The following is a 24,948-nucleotide window of genomic DNA, read 5'->3' as shown; positions in this document are numbered from 1 at the left end:
ACCTCTATGATGTTCTCTGCCCCACCCCCCAACAAAAATGTGCATGAAAGATTAAAACGAGTATTCCTTTACAAACTGGCTGCCACAAATATATTTCTCAAACCGTTAGGGGGCCAATTTTGTCCCTTGTTCACCTTACTGTGGCACTGAGCGGCAGCTCGGCACACTGCTGACCCAGGACCACGGGGGAGGCACTGAGTGGCAGCTCGGCACACTGCTGACCCAGGACCACGGGAGAGGCACTGAGCGGCAGCTCGGCACACTGCTGACCCAGGACCACGGGGGAGGCACTGAGCGGCAGCTCGGCACACTGCTGACCCAGGACCACGGGGGAGGCACTGAGCGGCAGCTCGGCACACTGCTGACCCAGGACCACGGGGGGAGGCACAGCTCAAAGCCCTTCCTTTTCCAAGTGGTCGGTTTAGGATGAAGTGGGCTGAGAAATGTCTTCGAGCAGCGCCTCTTGCCCGAGTGACAAGGAACATATTCCGTGAGCCAGCATGTCACAGCGCCGCGCAGCACGTACAACTTCAAAACAAATATGTGAAACACCATCAAGCCGAGGTCCAGAGAACGTCATCATCCCCGCGTCACACTGTTAAACATCACTGGTTAGAATAAGCAGAGGAACAATGCCGTGATTGGGACTTGTTATTCAGCCATTTCTATTTGCAGTGTCAGGACAGATACGCATAGTTCCCAAGGTATTCCAGTGTGCCAAGGATACCCCTTCAACTGCTTTGCATGCTTTGGATACGCAGCATTAGTATTATTCCGCTGGTTACGGAGGTTTAAAGGAGCCTGCAGCATGCACCCAGTGAGGTTAAATCCAGCAACATCACATGAAATCCTCTTCATCCACAGAGGCCGATTAAATGCTCAGACGTGTGATACACAAGAATGTTGAAACTTGCTGCTTTAATACACTCGGCTACACCTCACATTTACCCGCGTTACAGTGTATGGAATAACAGTACACGGACACATATACACACACACGTACACGTGTGGCACACATCCCTCAGGGAAGCTGCTGTGCCCAGATGTACAGACTCTTACACCCAGTGTTAAATGTCAGCTCCTCTTTCTTCATCGGGTAAGCAACCTCCAAGCACAAAGCACCAAGTGTGCCGGTCACAGGGTACATAGACATGAATCCCTCTGTCCAGTTTGTACTGCAAATCATAGCTACGGTGATCCTATCGAGGGGCATGCCACCTACCCCCACACCCTCTCTCTCTCCACCCCCCCCGGTATGGACTGGCCAGGTCTGGTCCGGGCAGCTATTCCTGTGTATCACTAATCTTCACATTTACTTACCCCGGGTGGCCTGGCAGCGCGAGCGAGGCCTGAAGCCTGGATTCCAGTGAGTGCGCCCACAGTAACCATGCAGCATGCGGGGTGGCGCGCGCGACAGGAGGTTACCTCGCTGGACGAGACGCGTAACACGGCACTGCTCTGGAGGAGTTAGCAAGTTTAAAAAGGCTACGGAAGAAAGTGGGAAGTCGTACCTGGATCAATCTATCTGCCAAGGCAGCACTTTCCTACAGAGGAAATCCACAAAGCAGTAAAAGGAAGAAAGAAAAAGTTTCACAGAAAGACACCACTAACACAGCAGTAGAAAGCTCATATTACACAGCCCCCATCTGTATTTACAAATTCAGAGGTACCGCCAGCCCATAAGCAGTTCTAAAGTCTGCGGGTGGGGTGGGTGAAGAAGAGAAGGGAGGGGTCTTTCATACACCAATTCTAATCACTTGGTTCGATTTTTAAGCAGACCATTAGGGAGGGTCACTGCTCCACACACAGTTGGTCATCTCGATCCAAAGTAACATAAAGCATGCCCCCCACATTCCCAAAATAAATGGACTGGAAACAGAATTCTCTGCACCTTCCTCCTGTCATGTGAGAGTACCTTGAAGAAATGGGGTTTATCAAATAGCTGCAGTGATGTCAGAGTGTAGGTGGAGCTGGGCTGTCTGTCTGCTTTTACTTTCGCTTTGGGCTGGCAGCCACAGGGTGTGTTTTGGTTTTGTTTCGCTGATTGGGAGCTGCATCCAGAGAAAGAAGGTGTAATTCTGATTCCTCTCTGTATGAAAGGAAAGTCTTCAGATCACTTGTTAATTTAAAAGTGCTAACTTCTCTCAGTAGAGAATTTAAAACTGATCTCTGTGTTTGCTTTTCTGATTGGAGGGCTGTGACCAGTGGTGTTCCGCAGGGATCAGTGCTGGGACCTTTGCTGTTTGTAGTATATATAAATGATTTGGAGGAAAATGTAACTCGTCTGATTAGTAAGTTTGCGGACGACACAAAGGTGAGTGGAATTGCGGATAGCGATGAGGACTGTCAGAGGATACAGCAGGATTTAGATTGTTTGGAGACTTGGGCGGAGAGATGGCAGATGGAGTTTAATTCGGACAAATGTGAGGTGATGCATTTTGGAAGGTCTAATACAGGTAGGGAATATACAGTGAAGAGTATTGACAGTGAGAGAGATCTAGGTGTACAGGTCCACAGGTCACTGAAAGGAGCAACACAGGTGGAGAAGGTAGTCAAGAAGGCATACTGCATGCTTGCCTTCATTGGCCAGGGCATTGAGTATAAGAATTGGCAAGTCATGTTGCAGCTGTATAGAACCTTAGTTAGGCCACACTTGGAGTATAGTGTTCAATTCTGGTCGCCACACTACCAGAAGGTCGGCACGGGCTTGGAGGGCCGAAGGCCTGTTCCTGTGCTGTACTTTTCTTTGTTCTTTGTAAAGAAGGTATTTGTCTTATGGATGTTGCTAGGAAAGATTAAGGGTTACTTATAGAGTACTGTATTCTTTGGGGGGGGGGGGGGGGGGGGGGGGGGAGTATTTGAATTGATAGTTGCTAAGATGTTTACTGTGTGTGTTTAAAAATGTTAACTGGATTCATGGAATTCACATTGTTTTTGTTTAAACATACTTTAGCTCTCTGTTCCATCACACCTGTAGAGTGGGCCGTGTGCTCCCCATAATCAAAATCTATTTAAAGTTATGGGTCAGGTGAACTCCACGATATACTTCAGGGTTCTCTAAACCCTGAGCCATAACACTCCTCAATTCCTCACTAAAAAATTCCAGGTAACAAGAAAATCATGGTTCCTTTAACGCCTTCCAAGTGACCTCATGGTTGATGGTTAAATTAACTTTCACCATTTCGGAGCACAACATCCACTGGATCGTGAAGGTGCAAGATGTGGTTTGAGGAATGGAGGGGGTTGGGTTTGTGCTCTCACAGCAGTGGGACATGATTAGCACTCTGCAATGTGCCCCACTCTCAACACACACCCAAAACATGCAGTGACACCAGCAAAAAGCAGAGCCAGTGCCTCGTGACAAAATGCAGGACGGGGAGAAGGCCTATCCCATGAGTCATCATCAAATCTACATGGAAGAAGCTAAGGTGAATGTCGGGCAGCACGGTGGCACTGTTTAGCACGTTGCTTCTCAGCGCCAGGGACCCTGGTTCGATTCCCGGCTTGGGTCACTGTCTGTGCGGAGTCTGCACGTTCTCCCCGTGTCTGCGTGGGTTTCCTCCGGGTGCTCCGGTTTCCTCCCACGGTCCCAAAAGGTGTGCCGTTAGGTGAATTAGACATTCTGAATTCTCCCTCTGTGACCCGAACAGGCGCCGGAATGTGGCGACTGGGGGCTTTTCACAGTAACTTCATTGCAGTGTTAATGTGAGGCTACTTGTGACAATAATAAAGATTATTATTATATGTAAAATCTAAATCTGGAATAACTCGGGCAGCACGGTAGCACTGTGGATAGCACAATTGCTTCACAGCTCCAGGGTCCCAGGTTCGATTCCGGCTTGCGTCACTGTCTGTGCGGAGTTTGCACGTCCTCCCCGTGTGTGCGTGGGTTTCCTCCGGGTGCTCCAGTTTCCTCCCACAGTCCAAAGATGTGCAGGTTAGGTGGATTGGCCATGATAAATTGCCCTTAGTGTCCAAAATTGCCCTTAGTGTTGGGTGGGGTTACTGGGTTATGGGGATAGGGTGGAGGTGTTGACCTTGGGTAGGGTGCTCTTTCCAAGAGCCGGTGCAGACTCGATGGGCCGAATGGCCCCCTTCTGCACTGCAAATTCTATGTAATCTATGATAACTGAGGTGATCATCTGGAAAGATACCTTTTCCAAAAATAACCATCAGCCGTGCTTTCTTTACTGAAAAGGAAACAACTTGGGGCCTTTCAATGGCAAGATAGCGAACTTCCCTTCCTCGAAATAAGGAGAAATTTCCCACAACCTCCTGGATATTTGCAATTGCAGAGCACGCACGTGGTGAGGTAGCTGGAGTCACTGGACCAGGACAGGCTCAAAGTGAGAAACGCAGCAGAGGTCAGTCCCATGGACTGGAAAAAGGTCCAGGGAATCCCTCGGGTGCCATTCGGCCCATCGAGTCAGCACCGACCCTCTGAAAGAGCACTTTACCCAAGCCCACTCCCCCACCCTATCCCCGTAACCCCACCTAAGCTGCACATCCCTGCACACTAAGGGGCAATTTAGCACAACCAATCCACCTAACCTGCACATCTTTGGACTGTGGGAGGAAACCGGAGCACCCGGAGGAAACCCACGCACACACGGGGAGAACGATCTGTTTTGGGGCCACTGCTGTTTGTCATTTTTATAAATGACCTGGAGGAGGGCGTAGAAGGATGGGTGAGTAAATTTGCAGATGACACTAAAGTCGGTGGAGTTGTGGACAGTGCGGAAGGATGTTACAAGTTACAGAGGGACATAGATAAGCTGCAGCGCTGGGCTGAGAGGTGGCAAATGGAGTTTAATGCAGAAAAGTGTGAGGTGATTCATTTTGGAAGGAATAACAGGAAGACAGAGTACTGGGCTAATGGTAAGATTCGTGGCAGTGTGGATGAGCAGAAAGATCTTGGTGTCCATGTATATAGATCCCTGGAAGTTGCCACCCAGGTTGGGAGGGTTGTTAAGAAGGCGTACGGTTTCAATCCAGGCTCTGGGTCACTGTCCGTGTGGAGTTTGCACATTCTCCCCGTGTTTGCGTGGGTTTCGCCCCCACAACCCAAAGATGTGCAGGCTAGGTGGATTGAACATGCTAAATTGCCCCTTAATTGGAAAAAAATGAATTGGGTACACTAAATTTATTTAAAAAAAAAAAAAAAAAAAAAAAAAAAAAAAAAAAAAAAAAAAAGGCGTACGGTGTGTTAGCTTTTATTGGTAGAGAGATTGAGTTTCGGAGCCATGAGATCATGTTGCAGCTGTACAAAACTCTGGTGCGGCCGCATTTAGAGTATTGCGTGCAATTCTGGTCACCGCATTATAGGAAGGATGTGGAAGCATTGGAAAGGGTGCAGAGGAGATTTACCAGAATGTTGCCTGGTATGGAGGGAAGATCTTATGAGGAAAGGCTGAGGGACTTGAGGCTGTTTTCGTTAGAGAAAAGAAGGTTAAGAGGTGACGTAATTGAGGCATACAAGATGATCAGAGGATTGGATAGGGTGGACAGTGAGAGCCTTTTTCCTCGGATGGTGATGTCTAGCACGAGGGGACATAGCTTTCAATTGAGGGGAGACAGGTATAGGACAGATGTCAGAGGTAGCTGTTCTTTACTCAGAGAGTAGTAAGGGCGTGGAATGCCCTGCCTGCAACAGTAGTGGACTCGCCAACATTAAGGGCATTCAAATGGTCATTGGATAGACATATGGACGATAAGGGAATAGTGTAGATGGGCTTTAGAGTGGTTTCACAGGTCGGCGCAACATCGAGGGCCGAAGGGCCTGTACTGCGTTGTAATGTTCTATGTTCTACGTTCTAACATGCAGACTCCACACAGACAGTGACCCGAATTTGTAATTGAACCCGGGTCCCTGGCGGTGTGAAGCAGCAGTTCTGGGCACATCGACACAGCTGCCCGGGTGAGCTCCAGGGGCTTGGCAATCCTGCATTATTGTACCGTCAACGTACTTTAGACCCCTTTAGGATGTCTGGGTACAACACGGGTTAGTGCCACCTGGACTGGAGCTAAATTTAAATAACCAGTCCAAAAAATAAATAATTTGACAGGACGAGACACGCCCCGACCGTCAGGGGTGTAAGGATTGCTGCAGTTTGGGTAGATGAAGGTTAAATAAATGCGGTCAGCGTCTCATCCTTTCTCGAAGTTGGTTACAAGCTGTCCACAAGGCAGAACTGGTGGAATTTGTGCCCAGTAAATATGACCCAATCTCACCTGGTGTAACTCTGGTATCCACAGGGGTTGCCCTCATACTAGCTTGTGTGTGGAGAGGGACGGTGTGCCAAACACCAGGAGCTCCTCCTGCTGGGTCACTGCTGCCAACAAGTTTGGTGGCACTCGTGTCATGCTAAGGAAAACCATGCCACCTAATTGATTCTTGCGCTAGAATGTAAGATTTTATAACACAGGAGAGTTCCTGGTGTTCCAGTAGGTTTAATCCACAGATTTTGGAGGACAGTATTATGTGGCACACACACACAAGCTAGAAGTGGTGTGGATGTTACAGCCTCCGGAAAACAGAGAGACAGACAGTGTAACTTTAACAAGAATCAAAGAGAAGTATTGGGGACAACCGCTTTGTTGTCACAGGTGTCTAGAGGCTCTGATCTTTTACCTCCGTCTTAAATATAACTGTCAGCAAGAGACACAAAACAAAACGGCTTTACATTTTACTGAAGCTGGACAGAACTGGTTTTGTTGAATCCTTGACCAGATTGAGTGACTCCAGCCTGATTGTTTTCGGTAATCTTGTAATGAAAAGCTTTGGGAGTGGGTTTAGTTAGAGCGGGACGGAGCTCGAAGCCAGATGTTCCATTCTCAGCAACATTCACCAGGAAGGCTCTAGTCCATCACTCCTTGCGATGACCAGATGGAGATGTGCACGGTGAGGGTGTACATCGGCTCGGCGGGGGAGGGGGCAATCATAACCTTAATTGACTCCATGGAGACGGCCGCATCTGCCATGTCGAAAGGCTCCATGAGCACAAAACAATTTGGCAGGGCGAGGTAGCTGAAGGTTTGAAAGAACTTACAACCCATGTTCCCAGTTTAGTATTAAACATTCATATAAAACAGGCTCCAGGTATCGTTTTTACAGAGACATGTAGAGAAGCGCCAAGAATAGCGGGCAGGCTTCAGATTTCTACATCTGTAGGCCCTACTTTGGTTGGGGCAGCTGAAGTGTCACAGAGTCATGGACCACAGAATTCCTGTCGTACATAAAGAGGCCACTCAGCCCATCAGGACTGCACCGACCCTCCAAAAGAGCACCCTACCAATCCCACTCCCTCGCCCTATCCCCAGAACCCCACCTAACCCTTGAACACTAAGGGGCAATTTATCACGGCCAATCCGCCTAACCTGCACATCTTTGGACTGTGGGAGGAAACTGGAGCACCCGGAGGAAACTCACGCACACACGGGGGAGAAAGTGCCATCTTCACACAGTCACCCGAGGCTGGAATCAAATCAGGGTCCGTATGGCTGCAGTGCTAACCACTGTGCCACCATGCAACCAAGGGGAAATGTCTGAAGGAGCTTCATACGGACTGGGCAAATCAAGTCTGCAGCAATTGTGCGGAGGGTGAGTTCACGGGACGCACACAAGATAGTTTTCAAGATCAGGATGTCAAGAAACCATCAAGTGGACAGGCTATTTTATATCTGGCATTGTGCAATGAGAAATGGTTAATTAATAACCTTGTAGTAAAAGGGGCTTCTCGGAAAGAGTGACCATAACATAATGCAATTTTATGTTGAGTTGGAAAGGGATTTAGTGAAGTCCAACAGAGCAAAACTACACAGGTAAGAGGGCAAGTTGGCCAAGGAAGATTGGGAAACTGCAGTTAAAGGCTGGCAGTAAAAGGATCAATCAATACATAACTTGCAACTAATTTACATTCCTTTAGTCACAATAAATACACAGAAAAAATAGTCCAACTGTGGCTGACAAGAGAGGTTAAAGATGGCATCAAATCAAAGGAAGAGGCTGATAACGGTCCCAAAAACAATAGTTAGCGTGAGGATTGGGAGGACTTCGGAATCCAGCAAAGGAGGACCAAAAATTGATCAGGAAAACAAAACGAGTAGGTTAGCCTTCTACAATAATGTAGAAAGACATAAAAACAGATTATTACTGTTTCTATAGGTACGTAAATAGGAAAAGGTGAGTGAAATTAAACATGGGGCCTTTAGAGGTAGAGGCACCTGAAATTATAATGAGGAATAAGGAAGTCATTAATGAGGAATAAGGAAGTCCTTAATGAGGAATAAGGAATAAGGAAGTGACAGCGATATTAAAACAAATACTTTATACCTGTCTTCATGGTAGAAGACAAAGAAAACATTCCAGAAACAGTGAAAATAACACTCTTAAAAGGAATCAGTATAAATAATCAAATAGTACTGGAAAAGTTAATGCGACCAAGTTGCAGAGATAGTGGGTACATTTGATCTTCCAGAATTTCTTAGATTCTAGAACAGCTCCAATGGATTGAAAGGTAGCAAACATAACCCTACTGTTTAAGAAAGGAGGGAGAGGGGAAATGGAGAATTATGCGCCAGTCAGTTCAACACAAAACAAAGGTAGGTAAAATGCAGGAATTTATTATCAGGGATGTGGGAACAGGTCACCTGGCAAATGGTAATATGATTAAGCAGGGCCAATACAGATTAAACAAAGGGGAACTGTGACAAATCTGTTGGCAGATGGACTATTGTCATGTGAGTGTCCCTTTAAGAAAGTTGTTTGTCTCATCACATGGCTTCAGTGATGTCATTCTGTGAGTGGAGTTGGGCTCTGGCTGTGTAGGCTCTTTTGATTTCACTTGCAGTTTTCACTGCTGTGGACTACAGATGGAGAAAGAAGTGTTTTGGCCTTTCTCTCTATGTTTTCATTTTGAAGAGTTGTTCCAGAAAAAAAAACATTAATTATAGCTACCTGCTTTGGTAACTTAAAAGATATAGTGTGCTCACCTGTTGTGAGACGGGGTCAGAATCTCAGGGAAAACCAGTCTTATTCAAGTGAGAATGCAGAGTGCTGGGCCACACCCTTGAATAGGGTTTTTTGGTTCATGGGATTTTGTTTTTGAATTGGAACAGTTAAAGGGGAATTCATTAAGTGTTATACATAGATTACTGTCACTGTGTGGGGGCTTTATGTTTGTAATTGATAAAAAGTCTTGCTGTGTGATATATATGCATATATAAGTTCTTAGAATAAAGCTTATTTTGATTAAAGTGTCTAGGAAGACTGATGAATCACACCTGAAGGGAAAGCTCTTCTGCTCATCCTAGCCAAATTCAGCACAAAGGTTGTAGGTTAGGTGAACTTCATAATATACTTTGGAGTTTCTAAACCCTGGCCCATAACATAATTGGGGGCTCGTCCGGCATAAACGTCTATCTTTTGTGATTGGGGTTGGCTTAATTAACTTAAAGACAGTGAGGGGTGAGCATATTTGTGTTGGCTTTTCAGGTGTTGTATTCAAGTTTAAATAGGGAGTGTGTTGTAGACAATGGCTCTTTCAGAGGCTCAGAAGTTTTAGGGGGTGGAGGTCACGCGCAGTACCTTACAAGAGAAAAAAAGGTTTTTAGATTTGGCAAAAACATTACAGTTAACATTGCCTGACAAAGTATGGAAAGAAAGGGTAATTGTGGCGGTAGCTGAGCATTTAAAATTGTCTCCGAGACAGTCAGAATCACTGGAAATGGCAAGAATTCAATTACAGATAAGGAAGCTTGAGCATGAAAAAGAATTAAAGCAGCTTGAATTCGAAATGAGGGAAAAAGAAAAGGAGAGAGAGGAAAGGGTAAAAGCCCTAGCAGAACAAAATGCGAGAGAACGGGAGGTACAGATCAGGGAAAAAGAAAAAGAAAGAGAAGCAAAAGAAAAAGAGAGAGATTTTGAAAATTTAGAAACAGCCATGAAACGTGAACGCCAGTTAAAATTCGTGAATGTAAACAGAAACGTACAGTCTGAGGGTTGTGATGAAGATAGTGGAAAGAGTAAGAGCGTCATAGTCGAAGGTTTGGTGGGGATTTATATAAATATGTCCAAGCATTGCCAAGGTTTAACGAGAAGGATGTAGAAGCTTTTTTCATTTCATTTGAGAAGATGGCTAAATAAATGAAATGGCCACTGGACATGTGGGTATTACTGATTCAAACAAAGCTGGTAGCTAGGGCTAGTGAAGTTTTTGCATCACTACCGGAGGAGGTATCTGGGACGTATGAGGTGAAAAAAATCCATCTTAGGTGCATATGAACTAGTGCCTGAAGCCTACAGATAAAGGTTTCGAAATTTAAGGAAAGAACTTGGTCAAACATACATGGAGTTTGAAAGGATCAAACAGAGTAATCTTGATAGGTGGATAAAGGCCAAATAGACCAAACATATCAAGCTCTTAGAGAAATTATAATTTTGGAGGAGTTTTAAAATTCAATTCCTGGTGTAGTGAGAACTCATGTGGAAGAACAGAGGGTTAAAACTGCGAGATTAGCAGCAGAAATGGCAGATGATTATGAATTAGTTCATAAATCAAAGCTTGGTTTCCGACATCAGTTTCAGCCTGTGAGGGATAGAAACTGAGGAAAGAGAAATACTCAAGTGGTAAAGGTAAAGGTGATCTGATGGGGGACAATAAGGGTAGTGTACCTCAGATTAAAACGGAAATCCAGGAGGGTGGAAAAGTTTCAGATGTTTTTACTGTAATAAACTAGGCGATGTAATGTCACAGTGTTGGGGGTTGAAGAAAAGCACTGGGAAGGCTGATGTGGTAAAACAGGATAAGACAGGGGGTTTGTTAAAGTGGTAAAGGAAAGCCCAAGTGAAGCGAAGGAGGTGCAAAAGAATGTACAGCTGATCAAGAGGTGATTGATAAGAAGGTGCCAGATGTCTTTAAAGAATTTACTTGTGTGGGTAAAGTTTACTCATGTGTACCAGGAGGAGTAGGTAAAGTAGTCACAATTTTAAGAGATACGGGAGCTAGTCAATCGTTAATGGTAATAGATGAGGAGTTATGTAGTTTGGGAAGAATATAGAAAAGGTGGGAATATGTGGAATTCAGGGTGAGAGGAGTAGTGTTCCATTATACCAGGTAAGGTTGGAAAGTCCAGTGAAGAGTGGTGAAGTGGTAGCAGGAGTAATTGAGAAACTATCTTGTCCAGGAATACAGTTTATCTTGGGTAATGATATAGCTGGAGCGCAGGTGGGAGTGATGCCTACAGTGGTTGATAAGTCAGTGTAAAATCAAACAACTGAATTGTTGAAGGATGAATATCCTGGGATTTGTCCAGATTGTGTAGTAACAAGGTCGCAAAGTTACAAGAGGAGAAATCAAAGAGTGAAGATGAAGTCTGTAATGTTCTATGAAGTGCAATTGTCAGAAACGATTTTTGATCAGATGGTTGAACAAGAGCAGGTGGAGGATGAGGCGGATATTTTTAGTTCAGGAAAGTTGGCAGAGTTACAACAGAAAGATGTAGAAATAAAACGGATGAATCAGAAAGCATATACGGCAGAGGAACCAGAGTGTTATTACCGTAAAAGTAATGTCTTGATGAGAAAATAGAGACCTGTACTATGCAGGCGGATGAAAAGTGGGCAGATGTTCATCAAGTCGTATTGCCGGTAGGGTATAGAAAGGTGTTGCGAGTTGCACATGAGGTACCAGGATTGGGAGTAAGGAAAACTCAAGCTAAAATACAAAAACATTTTTATTGGCCTGGACTACATAAAGATGTAGTTACATTTTGTCGATCATGTCACACATGTCAAGTGATAGGGAAACCTCAAGCGGTGATAAAACCAGCACCCTTAATACCCATTCCAGCATTTGAGGAACTTTTTTACAAGGGTCTTAATTGATTGTGTAGGACTGCTTCCTAAAACAAAAAAAGTTGGAATCAATATCTTTTGACTATAATGGATGTGTCTACTAGAATTCCAGAGGCCATTCCAATACATAATATTACAGCTAAAAAGATTGTGGAGGAGTTACTTAAATGAAATGAAATGAAATGAAAATCGCTTATTGTCACAAGTAGGCTTCAAATGAAGTGACTGTGAAAAGCCCCTAGTTGCCACATTCCGGCGCCTGTTCAGGGAGGCTGGTACGGGAATTGAACCATGCTGCTGGCCTGCCTTGGTCTGCTTTAAAAGCCAGCTCTTTAGCCCTGTGCTAAACTAGCCCCTTATTCTTTACTAGATATGGACTACACAGAAATACAATCGGATCAAGGATCAAATTTTACCTCAAGGTTATTCTAAAAGTTATGGATAGCTTAGGAGTAAAACAATTTAAATCAACTGCGTACCATCCAGAATCACAGGGAACATTTGAACGGTGGCATCAGACGTAAAGACAATGCTGAGGGCTTATTGTCAAGTTTATCCAGAGGATTGGGATAAAGGAATTCAATTCGTATTGTTTTCAATTAGTGATGCACCTAATGAGTCAACCAACAGGGATAAAATCATTTTAGATCTGGCATTGTGTAATGAGGCACGGCTAAATTAGTAATGTCATCCGAAAAGATCCATTGGGAAATACAAAATAAATCTTAAACGAACAAAGCCAATTACTAAAAATATAAGGGGTGGGGGGGTTTGGGGGGAGAACGGGTAATGGTTGATTGAGTAGTTTGGCTGAAAGGTGTGACTGGTAAAGAGTGGAAAACATTTGAAGAACCAATTCAAAATGTTCAACAAAAATACATTCCAGGGAAAAACAAAACCTCAAGTGAGAAGATGCATCCTTATTTGACTAAGGAGGTTAAGGATAGCATTCGATTAAAGGAAGAGACTTATAATGTTGCAAATTGTTGTAATTCCAAGGATTCGAAAAGTTTTAGAAACTAGCAACAGGCCATTAGAAAGTTGGTAAGAAGGGAAACACTAGAATACGAGAGTAAACTGACAGGAGTAAAAGAAACAGATTTTACGCTCTTACAAAGGAGGAGGGGTATGTCGCGAAGGTCTGATGGTATTATAAAATCAAACTGCCACGTATTTTGTAAACCATGTCTGGGCAGCAGCTAAGAGAAATGAAGGAACAGGAAAGAAACCAGGGGCTGTTTAGCACAGGGCTAAATCGCTGGCTTTGAAAGCAGGCCAGCAGCACGGTTCAATTCCCGCACCAGCCTCCCCGAACAGGCGCCGGAATGTGGCGACTAGGGGCTTTTCAGTGACTTCATTTGAAGCCTTCTTGTGACAATAAGTGATTTTCATTTCATTTCATTTTTCATTTCAATAGGGAACATAGTGTAGAGAGGATAGTGTTCTTTGCAATTGATACATTTAGTAGCCAGAGGTGCTGTGAGCCAGGAAGCAGGCGAGTCACAGAGGTATTGATGGAGCAACAGCAAGGGAGAGGCGCAACCAACCTCAGGAACCGGATTAGCCAGAGAAGAAGTGAAGGCAATAAAGCTTGTTTGTGCAAAAGATAGTTTTCTTTCCTGAGCTGAAGACCTTTCCCAAGTCTTAGTCACTCAGGCCGTACGGCGTGGTAGTCGCTGGCTAGATTTGACCAATAGATTTCTGGTTGCTGTTTGGGAAATGGAGGGGTCTCAGTAGAGTTCCGGATTACGGAGGAAATAGATGCTTTTGGGTTTCCAGTCTTTAAGGGAGAAAGTGCTTACTGTTAATGTGCCAACGTACATCGTAATGTTTTATTATCTTTCTTCTACTTTCATTCTACAACAATAAAAGTATTTATTAAAGGGAGGTTTGAGTTCTCACTGTTCCCGCAGATGGTTTTTCACACTCGTTACCTTCTCTACACCAAAAGAATTATGCTTTTAAAAATATCTCGGTCCAAGATTATATATTCGTTTATATGTTACGAAATGCTGCTGGTGTTCTGCGCGAGGTGTTCCAACCTGAAACACTGGTTTCACATGGTGTATTTGTTTTGCTGGATATTGGTGAGAAATGTAACAATTGCAAAGAACACCCTGTTCCCTAATCTTTCCTGTTCCTCCACTTCTCTGCCCAGACATGGTTAACAAAATACACGGCAGTTTGATTTTACTTGTGCAAAAACAACACATTTATTTGAATAGCATCTGACCATTTTATGAGCAGTAACTAAAGCAAACATTGGTCCCTTTGGCACAGAGACAGGAGACATTGTGGGAATGAGAAAATGGCAGACATTCAGCAATATTTTGTCTCTATCTTTGCAGTGGAAGACAAGTTACAAACCAGAAATAGTGGGTAATCTAGATGCTAATAATGAGGAAGTAAAGGTGATTAATATCACCAGCGGAAAAGTACTGGAAAAACAGAAGGAACCAAATTATCATAATCTAACAAAACCCCAGGATTGGTGCCTACATTTTCGGATTATAATAGATAGCTGCACATATTGTGGATTTTCCAAAATTCCCTAGATTCACGAATGCTGCCAGCAGACTGCAAGTTAGCAAATGTAGCTCCACTCTTCAATAAAGGAGGGAAAGAGAAAACAGGCTACTGAAGGCCTGCTAGCCTGACATCCGTCATTGGGAAAGTGCTGGAATCTATTTCTACCAAAGTCTTAATGATGCACTTCGAAAAGTATAATTCTGACTAGGACAAATCAACATGGTTTTATGGAAGGATGGAGGATTGAACTAGTAAAGTAGATAGAGGTGAACCAGTAGTGGTAGTATACTTGGATTTCCCGAAGGCATTCAATAAGGTGCTGCACAAAAGATATGGGCTCACAGAGTTGGGGATGATAGATTAGTTTGGATAGAGGATTGATTAGTGGATAAGAGTAGGGATCAATAAGGCATTTTCAAATTGGAAAACTGTGACTTGTGAAGTGCTGCAAGGATCAGATTTACGATATCAGCTATTTACAATCTATCTTAGTGACTTAGACAAATAGACAGAGCAATGCATCTACATTTTCTGATATTGGGTGAGGTTGAGTGAGCGGGAAACAAGGTGGCAGATGAATTACGTGAGAAAGTGTGCGGCTCTACAGTCTGCTCGTAAGAATACGAAAGCAGAATATTTTAGAAAAGGCACGAAATGTTCAGAGACACTTAGACAAGGAATTCAAAAAGTCAGCAGGCAGGTACAGCAAGCAATTAGCTCGTTTTTGTTGCAAGGGGATTGGACTAACAAGGATAAAGCGATCTTGCCACAATTGTGTGGGGCTTTCGTGAGGCTGCGCCAGGATAATTGTTGCGTAGTTTAGGTCTCCATATTTAAAGAATGATGGACTTGCGATGGAAGTATCTCCCAGGCTGAGAGGCTGAGTAAACTGGGGCTAGATCTTCTGGAGTTTGGAAGAATGCGAGGTGATCTGATTGAAACATTCAGAATGGTGAAAGGGTTTGACGGGATGGAGAGAAGGTAGACTGCTTCCCCTAGCTGAGCATTCCAAGAACACAGGGGCACAGATTTGGGGTAGGAGGCGGATCATTTATGTGACAAGAGCTTTTAGCACAGGGGGGGTTGTGCACCTTTGGAAATCTCTACCACATACGGTTGTCCGAGATGGACGGATTTTTGGCCTCTTGGGGCAATATGGGGAGTGGGCAGAAAAGTAGAATTGAAGTCAAAGGTCAGCCAGGACCATACTGAGCAGGGGCAAAGGGCAGAATGAAACACGGCAAAGGCAATTCATTAAACCTTACAGCACAGAAGGCCTTTCAACACCTTCCAAAGATAAAGGAATCTCCAACTCAACCACTCCCTCTGCCAAGTCATCTCTCACACAGCAGCCGGTGTAAAAAAAAAATTCCCCGCCATTATCCTCGGGATTTAAAATGAACGCTCTTTCCTCACGGATAATCCATTAAAGCAGCAAACAGTGATTTTAATTCTCTAAATAACTTATAAAACCTCCATTGAATCTTCTCCCTGGGCGTTTCTGTTCCACAGAATCTCATCGCTGTAACTTCCCATCTTGGCATTATTCTGGTGAACCTGTGCAGAATGTTCTCTATGGTTGTACGTAGGACCCAAAATTGCACATCTCACGTTAACGGTGTCCAAACCAATAATATGTGAAAGAAGCCTCTCACCTTCCGATTGGGCTCGTTACAGCTCCCAGAACTCAACATGGAGTTCTGCAACTTTAATCTGTGACCGTTTTCCTCCGTCTTAAAGCCCTTTCATTTAAATATCCCATGCATGTATTGCGTCGGTGTAAATTCCTCACCCCCGCCACCACACCGGGGAATCGGACCTCCGTTCTCAAGGTTGCTACATCTTGTTGCAATCTCTCCCAGCTGCTGTTAAATATCCAACTCCTCCCTCTCAATTGTGATGAAGAGCCACAAGGACTCGAAACGTTAACTCGGTTTTCTGTCGCTACAGATGCTACCAGACCTGCTGAGTATTGCCAGCATCCTCTGCTTCAGATCCCAGCGTCTGCAGCACTTTGATTATTTTATGACTAAATTTAATGTTGATTGGATTCTGGTGCTCTCTGCCCCCACTTAGGGAAGCCAAGCGCTCTCTCACTTTCAGGCAATGATTGATTTGAACGCCAAGGTCTCTCTGTTCGTTTACACACTTCACTATCGCCCGTGCACCAGATTTTGTAATAAATGCAGACCACAATCAGGTCAGCCATGAACTTATTGAATGGTGGAACAGGCTCCAAAGGTCAAACAGTCTGTTCCTGCGTCTCAAAGAGCAAATTATTCAAAACATAAATTAACACCGCAAGTTCTATTTTCAAAAATTAAGTGCTTTTACTGCTGGAAATCTGAAATGAGAAAGAGACAATGATGGGGATATCAGTGGGGTAGGCAGCGTCGGTGCAGAGAGAAAGATAATTATTAATAGACAGTATTGTTTGACAGTTGCCAATCTTTGTTTCTCCAACTACAGATGGGAGTGGGAGGGATGTGGGGGTCACTGGCTGGGTCAGTTGCCCATCCCTAATTGCCCTTGGGCGGAGTGGTTTGCTCGGCCATTTTAGAGGGGAGCAGATAAGCGCCAACCACATGTCGGCCAGACCAGGCGAGGACGGCAGACTTCCTTCCCGAAAGGACATTAGCGAGCTGGGTGGGCTTTTACACCAATTGACAATGGTTTCATGGTCATAGAATCCTGACAATGCAGAAAGAGGCCATTCGGCCCATCGAGTTTACACTGGGCCTTGGAAAGAGCCCCCTACTTGAGCCCACGCCTTCACCCTGTAACCCAGGAACCAACCCCCCTTTGGACACTAAGGGGCAATTTATCATGGCCAATCCACCTAACCTGCACATCTTTGGACTGTGGGAGGAAACCGGAGCACCCGGAGGAAACCCACGCAGACACGGGGAGGATGTGCAGACTCCGCACAGACAGTGACCCAAGCCAGGAATCGAACCTGGGACCCTGGAGCTGTGAGGCAAATAGTGCTACCCACTGTGCTACCGTGCTGCCCCATGATTAGACTTTTCATTCCAGATTGTTATTGAATTCACATTCCACCCTCTGCCGTGGTGGGATTCGAAGCCGGGTCCCCAGAGCATTACCCTGGCTCTCTGGATTTCTAATCCAGTGACAAAGCCACTGCACCATCACCTCACCTGGGTGCCACGAGGAGCATTGGGCAGGTCAATTATTACAAATTTACTGTCTTAAATAGAGTGACCCACAAACCGTGCCGGGAACGTATCTTACCTTCTCGAGGGTTTCAATCCGCTGCTTGAGGAGACGATTTTCTGTTCGGAGTCTCTGTGGAACAACAAGGAAATCAGGTTAATCCTGCGTCAAAACCGAACGGCGCCACTGCTGCCTACACCTCTGCAGCAACAGCTGTATAATGTGGACGTCCAGTTAAACGCACAACAGGCAGGTCAAACCGTACATCAGATGGCAGACTGGGTATGGCATTTCTGAATGGTACAAGTCTGGTGTGTACAAACGCCAATCTCGGTCACAATGTACCATTGTACCGATGCACAACGATTTATATTTGTCTTCAGAAAGGTTTCAGGAATACTTACCGCCTAGATCGCAAACGGAAGTCTTTAAAAAGCTGTTGTTTGACTGCTTGTATTTACAGGACGTTCTAGCGGACCTCGGATAACATGTCAGTCAGCGGAACATGCAGCGCATGTCACCATGCAAAGACAGCCAAGGGTTGGCAGAGTCGTTACAGAATTTCTCAGAGGCCGTGCTTTCCTACTGATCCCTGCAGGATGTCTCCTGGTGAGGGAGGAGGGAGATGCCCTTTGCGAATAACAACAAGCAGCACAGCTCTGGGGCCTGGCGCAGCAACATCGCATGTCACCCCGCCAGCCAGAGGCACTCGTGGGAAAATTAACTTTCTCACACCCTCTGGTCTGCCCTAGACCGTGAACCTCCTGCAGCGAGCGTGTCCTACACGATGTTCCACATAAATTTACAGAATGTTTCAATCTCCATTCCAAATATTACTGACAAGGCTGCAATAGAAATAGCACTGGATCTGACTTCAGATGGGCAATATTCGAACGTCAGTCGAATCTATGGGCATTTAATTGCCCTCTTGTTTAATGCAGGGGAGCGGGGCAGCATGGTGGTACAGTGGTTCGCACTGTTGCTTCACAGCTCCAGGGTCCCAGGTTCGATTCCCGGCTTGGGTCACTGTCTGTGCGGAGTCTGCACATTCTCCCAATGTCTCCATGGGTTTCCTCCCACAAGTCCCGAAAGACGTGCTGTTAGGTGAATTCTGAATTCTCCCTCCGTGTACCCGAACAGGCGCCAGAGTGTGGCGACTAGGGGATTTTCACAGTAACTTCATTGCAGTGTTAATGTAACATAAGAACATAAGAACTAGGAGCAGGAGTCGGCCATCTGGCCCCTCGAGCTTGCTCCGCCATTCAATGAGATCATGGCTGATCTTTTGTGGACTCAGCTCCACTTTCCGGCCCGAACACCATAACCCTTAATCCCTTTATTCTTCAAAAAATTATCTATCTTTATCTTACAAACATTTAATGAAGGAGCCTCTACTGCTTCACTGGGCAAGGAATTCCATAGATTCACAACCCTTTGGGTGAAGATGTTCCTCCTAAACTCAGTCCTAAATCTACTTCCCCTTATTTTGAGGCTATGCCACTAGTTCTGCTTTCACCCGCCAGTGGAAACAACCTGCCCACATTTATCCTATCTATTCCCTTCATAACTTTATATGTTTCTATAAGATCCCCCCCGCATCCTTCTAAAGTCCAACGAGAACAGTCCTAGTATACTCAACCTCGTATTGCAACCCCTTCAGCTCTGGGATTAACCTAGTGAATCTCCTCTGCACACCCTCCAGTGCCAGTACGTCCTTTCTCAAGTAAGGAGACCAAAACTGAACACAATACTCCAGGTGTGGCCTCACTAACACCTTATACAATTTCAGCATAACCTCCCTGGTCTTAAACTCCATCCCTCTAGCAATGAAGGACAACATTCCATTTGCCTTCTTAATCACCTGTTGCACCTGTAAACCAACTTTCTGCGACTCATGCACTAGCACACCCAGGTCTCTCTGCACAGCAGCATGTTTTAACATTTTATCATTTAAATAATAATCCCTTTAGCTGTTATTCCTACCAAAATGGATAACCTCACATTTGTCAACATTGTATTCCATCTGCCAGACCCTAGCCCATTCACTTAACCTATCCAAATGCCTCTGCAGACTTCCGGTATCCTCTGCACTTTTTGCTTTACCACTTATCTTAGTGTCGTCTGCAAACTTGGACACATTGCCCTTGGTCCCCAACTCCAAATAATCTATGTGAATCGTGAACAATTGTGGGCCCAACACTGATCCCTGAGGGACACCCGTAGCTACTGATTGCCAACCAGAGAAACACCCATTAATCCCCACTCTTTGCTTTCTATTAATTAACCAATCCTCTATCCATGCTACTACTTTAACCTTGATGCCATGCATCTTTATCTTATGCAGCAACGTTTAGTGTGGCACCTTGTCAAAGGCTTTCTGGAAATCCAGATATAACACATCCATTGGTTCCCCGTTATCTACCGCACTGGTAATGTCCTCAAAAAATTCCACTAAATTAGTTAGGCACGACCTGCCCTTTATGAACCCATGCTGCATCTGCCCAATGGGACAATTTCCATCCAGATGCCTCGCTATTTCTTCCTTGATGATAGATTCCAGCATCTTCCCGACTACCGAAGTTCACTGGCCTATGATTACCCGCTTTCTGCCTACCTCCTTTTTTAAACAGTGGTGTCACGTTTGCTAATTTCCATTCCGCCGGGGCCACCCCAGAGTCGAGTGAATTTTGGTAAATTATCACTAGTGCATTTGCAATTTCCCTAGCCATCTCTTTTAGCACTCTGGGATGCATTCCATCAGGTCCAGGAGACTTGTCTACCTTTAGCCCCATTAGCTTGCCCATCACTACCTCCTTGGTGATAACAAGGTCCTCACCTGTCATAGCCTCATTTCTATCAGTCACTGGCATGTTATTTGTGTCTTCCACTGTGAAGACCGACCCAAAAAACCTGTTCAGTTCCTCAGCCATTTCCTCATCTCCCATTATTAAATCTCCCTTCTCATCCTCGAAAGGACCAATATTTACCTTAGCCACTCTTTTTGTTTGATATATTTGTAGAAACTTTTACTATCTGTTTTTATATTCTGAGCAAGTTTACTCTCAATCTATCTTACTCTTCTTTATAGCTTTTTTAGTAGCTTTCTGTTGCCCCCTAAAGATTTCCCAGTCCTCTAGTCTCCCATTAATCTTTGCCACTTTGTATGCTTTTTCCTTCAATTTGATACTCTCCCTTATTTCCTTAGATATCCACGGTCGATTTTCCCTCTTTCTACCGTCCTTCCTTTTTGTTGGTATAAACCTTCGCTCAGCAGTGAAAAATCGCTTGGAAGGTTCTCCACTGTTCCTCAACTGTTTCACCATTAAGTCTTTGCTCCCAATCTACCTCAGCTAGTTCTTCTCTCATCCCATTGTAATCTCCTTTGTTTAAGCACAAAACACTAGTATTTGATTTTACCTCAGCACCCTCCATCTGTATTTTAAATTCCCCCATATTGTGATCGCTCCTTCCGAGAGGATGCCTAACTATGAGATCATGAATCAATCCTGTCTCATTACACAAGACCAGATCTAGGACCGCTTGTTCCTTGTAGGTTACATTACATACTGTTCTAGGAAACTATCGCGGATTAAACTCCTCAAGGCTGCCTTGACCGACCTAGTTAATCCAATCAACATGTAGATTAAAATCCCCCATGATAACTGCTGTACCATTTCTACATGCATCCGTTATTTCTTTGTTTATTGCCTGCCCCACCATAATGTTACTATTTGGTGGCCTATAGATTACTCCTATCAGTGACTTTTTCACCTTACTATTCTTGATTTCCACCCAAATGGATTCAACCTTATCCTCCATAGCACCAATGTCATCCCTTACTGTTGCCCGGATGTCATCCTTAAATAACAGAGCTACACCACCTCCCTTACCATCCACTCTGTCCTTCTGAATAGTTTGATACCCTCAGATATTTAACTCCCAGTCGTGACCATCCTTTAACCATGTTTCAGTAATGGCCACTAAATCATAGTCATTCACGATGATTTGCGCCATCAACTCATTTACCTTATTCCGAATATTACGAGCATTCAGGTAAAGTACACTTATGCTGGCTTTTATACCTCTGTTCTGAATCTTAACACCTCGATCAGTATATTTCCTCTCAACTTTTTTCCTAATTTTCCTTGTTTTTGAACCCATATCTTCATGTAACAACCTGCCGCGTTGCTTACCATTAATGTTTTTACTTCCTGTTTTATTCCTTTTAGTATTACTGGGCCTATTCACTGAGTAAGTGAGCCTACTTGTGACAATAATAAAGATTATGTTAAAAATACTGAACAGTTGGGAATGCTGAGTTAAAAATTGCGCATTGCTGGATTCTGTACTGAAACATCCAGTTTTTCATTTACCTATAGAATTCGGGTGGCTATAAGTGGGATGATATTGACATTTGCCAATGATACAAGTTAAGGGAGCATGGCAAATAAGAGAAAACAAAAATTCCAGAGATTGGAGCAAGTCGGGGAAGAGTGGCGAAGAATGCTGGGTAGATGTTGTTCACTGCAGAGAAACTGGAGATTATAGAACAAAGAAAAGTACAGCACAGGAACAGGCCCTTCGGCCCTCCAAGCCAGTGTTGACCATGTTGCCCGTCTAAACTAAAATCTTCTACACTTCCTGGGTCCGTATCCCTCTATTCCCATCCTATTCATGTATTTGTCAAGATGCCCCTTAAATGTCACTATCATCCCTGCTTCCACCACCTCCTCCGGTAGCGAGTTCCAGGCACCCACTACCCTCTGCGTAAAGACTTTGAGGAAGTTAAAGATTATCCTCAATAACTCGGTTGAAGACACGGCCACCGAGTGATTCAAATCAGGGATATGCAATGATTTAGTGGCGAATTAGCGGAGAGATTTGGGGAGGATATCAGCAGCAGAGCTCTGGATAAGCTTGAGACTGAGTTTGTGGAGGCTGATGGTAAGAGAGCGGGCAAACGAGCGTTGGGACAGTTGAGCTGATAAGATGGATGAGGATTTCCGAAGGTGAGCTGTTGCTGGGTGGAGTTGGACAATTGTTGGAGGTAGTTGTGGGCCCCAATAAGGACACGAAGGTTGAAAACGGTCTGGTTCAGCCTCACGTTTGTCAGGACTGAGGTCAGTGGCTAGGAATGAAAAGGTATCAAAACAATAGCTTCAATCTTCCCACTGTCTAACTGGTGGACATACTTGCTGTAGCCACCTAAATTGGCCAGCTCCCGATTTAAAATGGCGAATGGCAAAGGCTGATGGGAAAGTCAGCCAACATAGACAGAAACCAGCGGCTGCAGGTTTGCTGTGTATTTACCTCTGCAAAGGCCAGACAACATCGATACCAGCGACCATCAGCACAACAATGTAGCAGCCATCTGCATACTGATGAGCAATCCCTGGGAACAATAAGTAACATTTTGGACACACAAAGCAAAGCCAGACTCCTCGGCGCCAGCAGGAGCCAACACAAAGGAGGTGAACGAGCACCTCAAGACCGCCCATCGATCAGGGAATCGCTCCAGTATTGGAGAAATCGAACCAAGCGATTGGGACAAAGTCCAATCACTTGGGACCAGGTACAGGGTCCGTCCCAAAAGGCTTCCCTGGGGACTATAAGAGTTAAGCCCCAAGTTCAAATCGCTCTGTTCACCTCTTTGTCCTGCCCGGGTCACCCAGCAACACGAACCAACATTGACCGTGACCGGTGCAGTGACCGCTGACAGAAGTAAGTCTTAATTCAACGCTCGCTACGAGATAGGCGCTCCTAGCTACCAATCCGTACCAACTTTGAATCCCACAGACTCAGAACCCGAACGAAAGGCCATTTGTTTCCCTGACCTGGTGGGCCAGTCCGAAGTTAAGTATAGGCCTGTTAGTTGTAGAAGTAGCTTAGACGTAGAATTTGTGCATGAGCAGCGATTACTGTGTATAATAAATGTGCTTTGATTTGAATCTTACTAATCGGTGTATTAGGTTATTGATCATTACTCGGACTTGAACCTCGTGGCGGTATCACAAAGATACCTGGCGACTCGAGAGCAAAGGTAATAAAACAGAGCAATTGAACCAAGGAAAAGTTAGCAACATTGCTCATGCAGTTTTAAATGTTCAACAGGAAACGTGACAAATCAGGGGCAAGTGGAGGGGTTAAGATAAGTGATGGAGACTGAGCTGACTTCATCTACCCACCTGGACTCCCTTGGTTAATAAAATGATCCACCAAGCTCAGATTTAAAATTATTCACTAAGCTGTCATCAAATGAATGCTTGCAAAAAGTATAAAAACTGGCAAGTCATGCTACAGTTGTACAGAACCTTGGTACGGCCACATTTGGAATATTGCGCACAATTCTGGTCGCCACACTACCAGAAGGATGTGGAAGCTTTGGAGAGGGTGCAGAGAAGGTTTACCAGGATGTTGCCAAGTCTGGAGGGTGTTAGCTCTGTGGAGAGGCTGAATAGACTCGGACTGTTTTCATTAGAATGACGGAGGTTGAGGGGTGACCTGAGAGAGGTCCACAAGATTATGAGGGGCATGGACAGAGTGGATGGGCAGCACTCTTTCCCAGGGTGGAGGGTCAGTCACCAGGGGGCAGAGGTTTAAGGTCCGTGGGACAAAGTTTAGAGGAGATGTGCGAGGCAGGTTTTTTACACAGAGGGTGGTGAGTGCCTGGAACCCGTTGCCAGGGGAGGTTGTGGAAACAGATATATTAACAGGATTCAAAATACATTTTGACAAACACACGGACAGGATGGGGATAGAGGGATACGGCACAAGGAAGTGCTGAGGGATTTGGCCAAGGGTGGTATCGTAACTGGGCTGGGCTTGGAGGGCCGAAGGGCCTGTTCCTGGGCTGTATTGTTCTTTGTACAGCATTTCATGGCGAATTCCACAATTCCTTTGCGTCCCCCTCCCCGCCGCTGCCCGACACTCCCAACATGTGGAAGATTCTCTCTCAATCCAATCGCGCCTCAAACTTCAATACTCTGGGGAATACAAGCCTAGTTTACCTCTCTACATAATCCAACCCTTGGGGCACTGGTAACATTCTGATGAATCAGTGATGCATTCCTTCCCAGGCCAATATATCCTTGCGAAGATGTTATACCCTGAATTATATCGAGCATTTCAGATATAATACAGGGTGCATCCTCACCATATATATTCCATCCTTCCAGCTATTATAAAGTCAAACATTCCATTAGGGCAGCACGGTAGCACAGTGGTTAGCACAATTGCTTCACAGCTCCAGGGTCCCAGGTTCGATTCCCCGCTGGGTCACTGTCTGTGCGGAGTCTGCACGTTCTCCCCGTGTGTGCCTGGGTTTCCTCCGGGTGCTCCGGTTTCCTCCCACAGTCCAAAGATGTGCAGGTTAGGTGGATTGGCCATGATAA

General features: G+C 45.0%; 1 protein-coding gene across 1 annotated transcript in view; it reads right to left on the bottom strand.

The window, feature by feature from the left end:
* Nucleotides 1-24,948, bottom strand: part of LOC140403263 (EVI5-like protein) — a 572,353-nt gene that overhangs the window by 241,635 nt on the left and 305,770 nt on the right. Inside the window, exons 10-11 of the mRNA XM_072491040.1 lie at nucleotides 17,636-17,689; nucleotides 1,512-1,544 (exon numbers count right to left, since the gene is read on the bottom strand). Coding sequence (XP_072347141.1) covers nucleotides 1,512-1,544; nucleotides 17,636-17,689 — 87 coding nt within the window. The remainder of the gene's footprint in view (nucleotides 1-1,511; nucleotides 1,545-17,635; nucleotides 17,690-24,948) is intronic.

Source organism: Scyliorhinus torazame, chromosome 27 (genome assembly GCF_047496885.1).
Source record: "Scyliorhinus torazame isolate Kashiwa2021f chromosome 27, sScyTor2.1, whole genome shotgun sequence".
NCBI lineage: Eukaryota > Metazoa > Chordata > Chondrichthyes > Carcharhiniformes > Scyliorhinidae > Scyliorhinus > Scyliorhinus torazame.
This window is presented reverse-complemented; position numbering and strand designations above follow the sequence as displayed.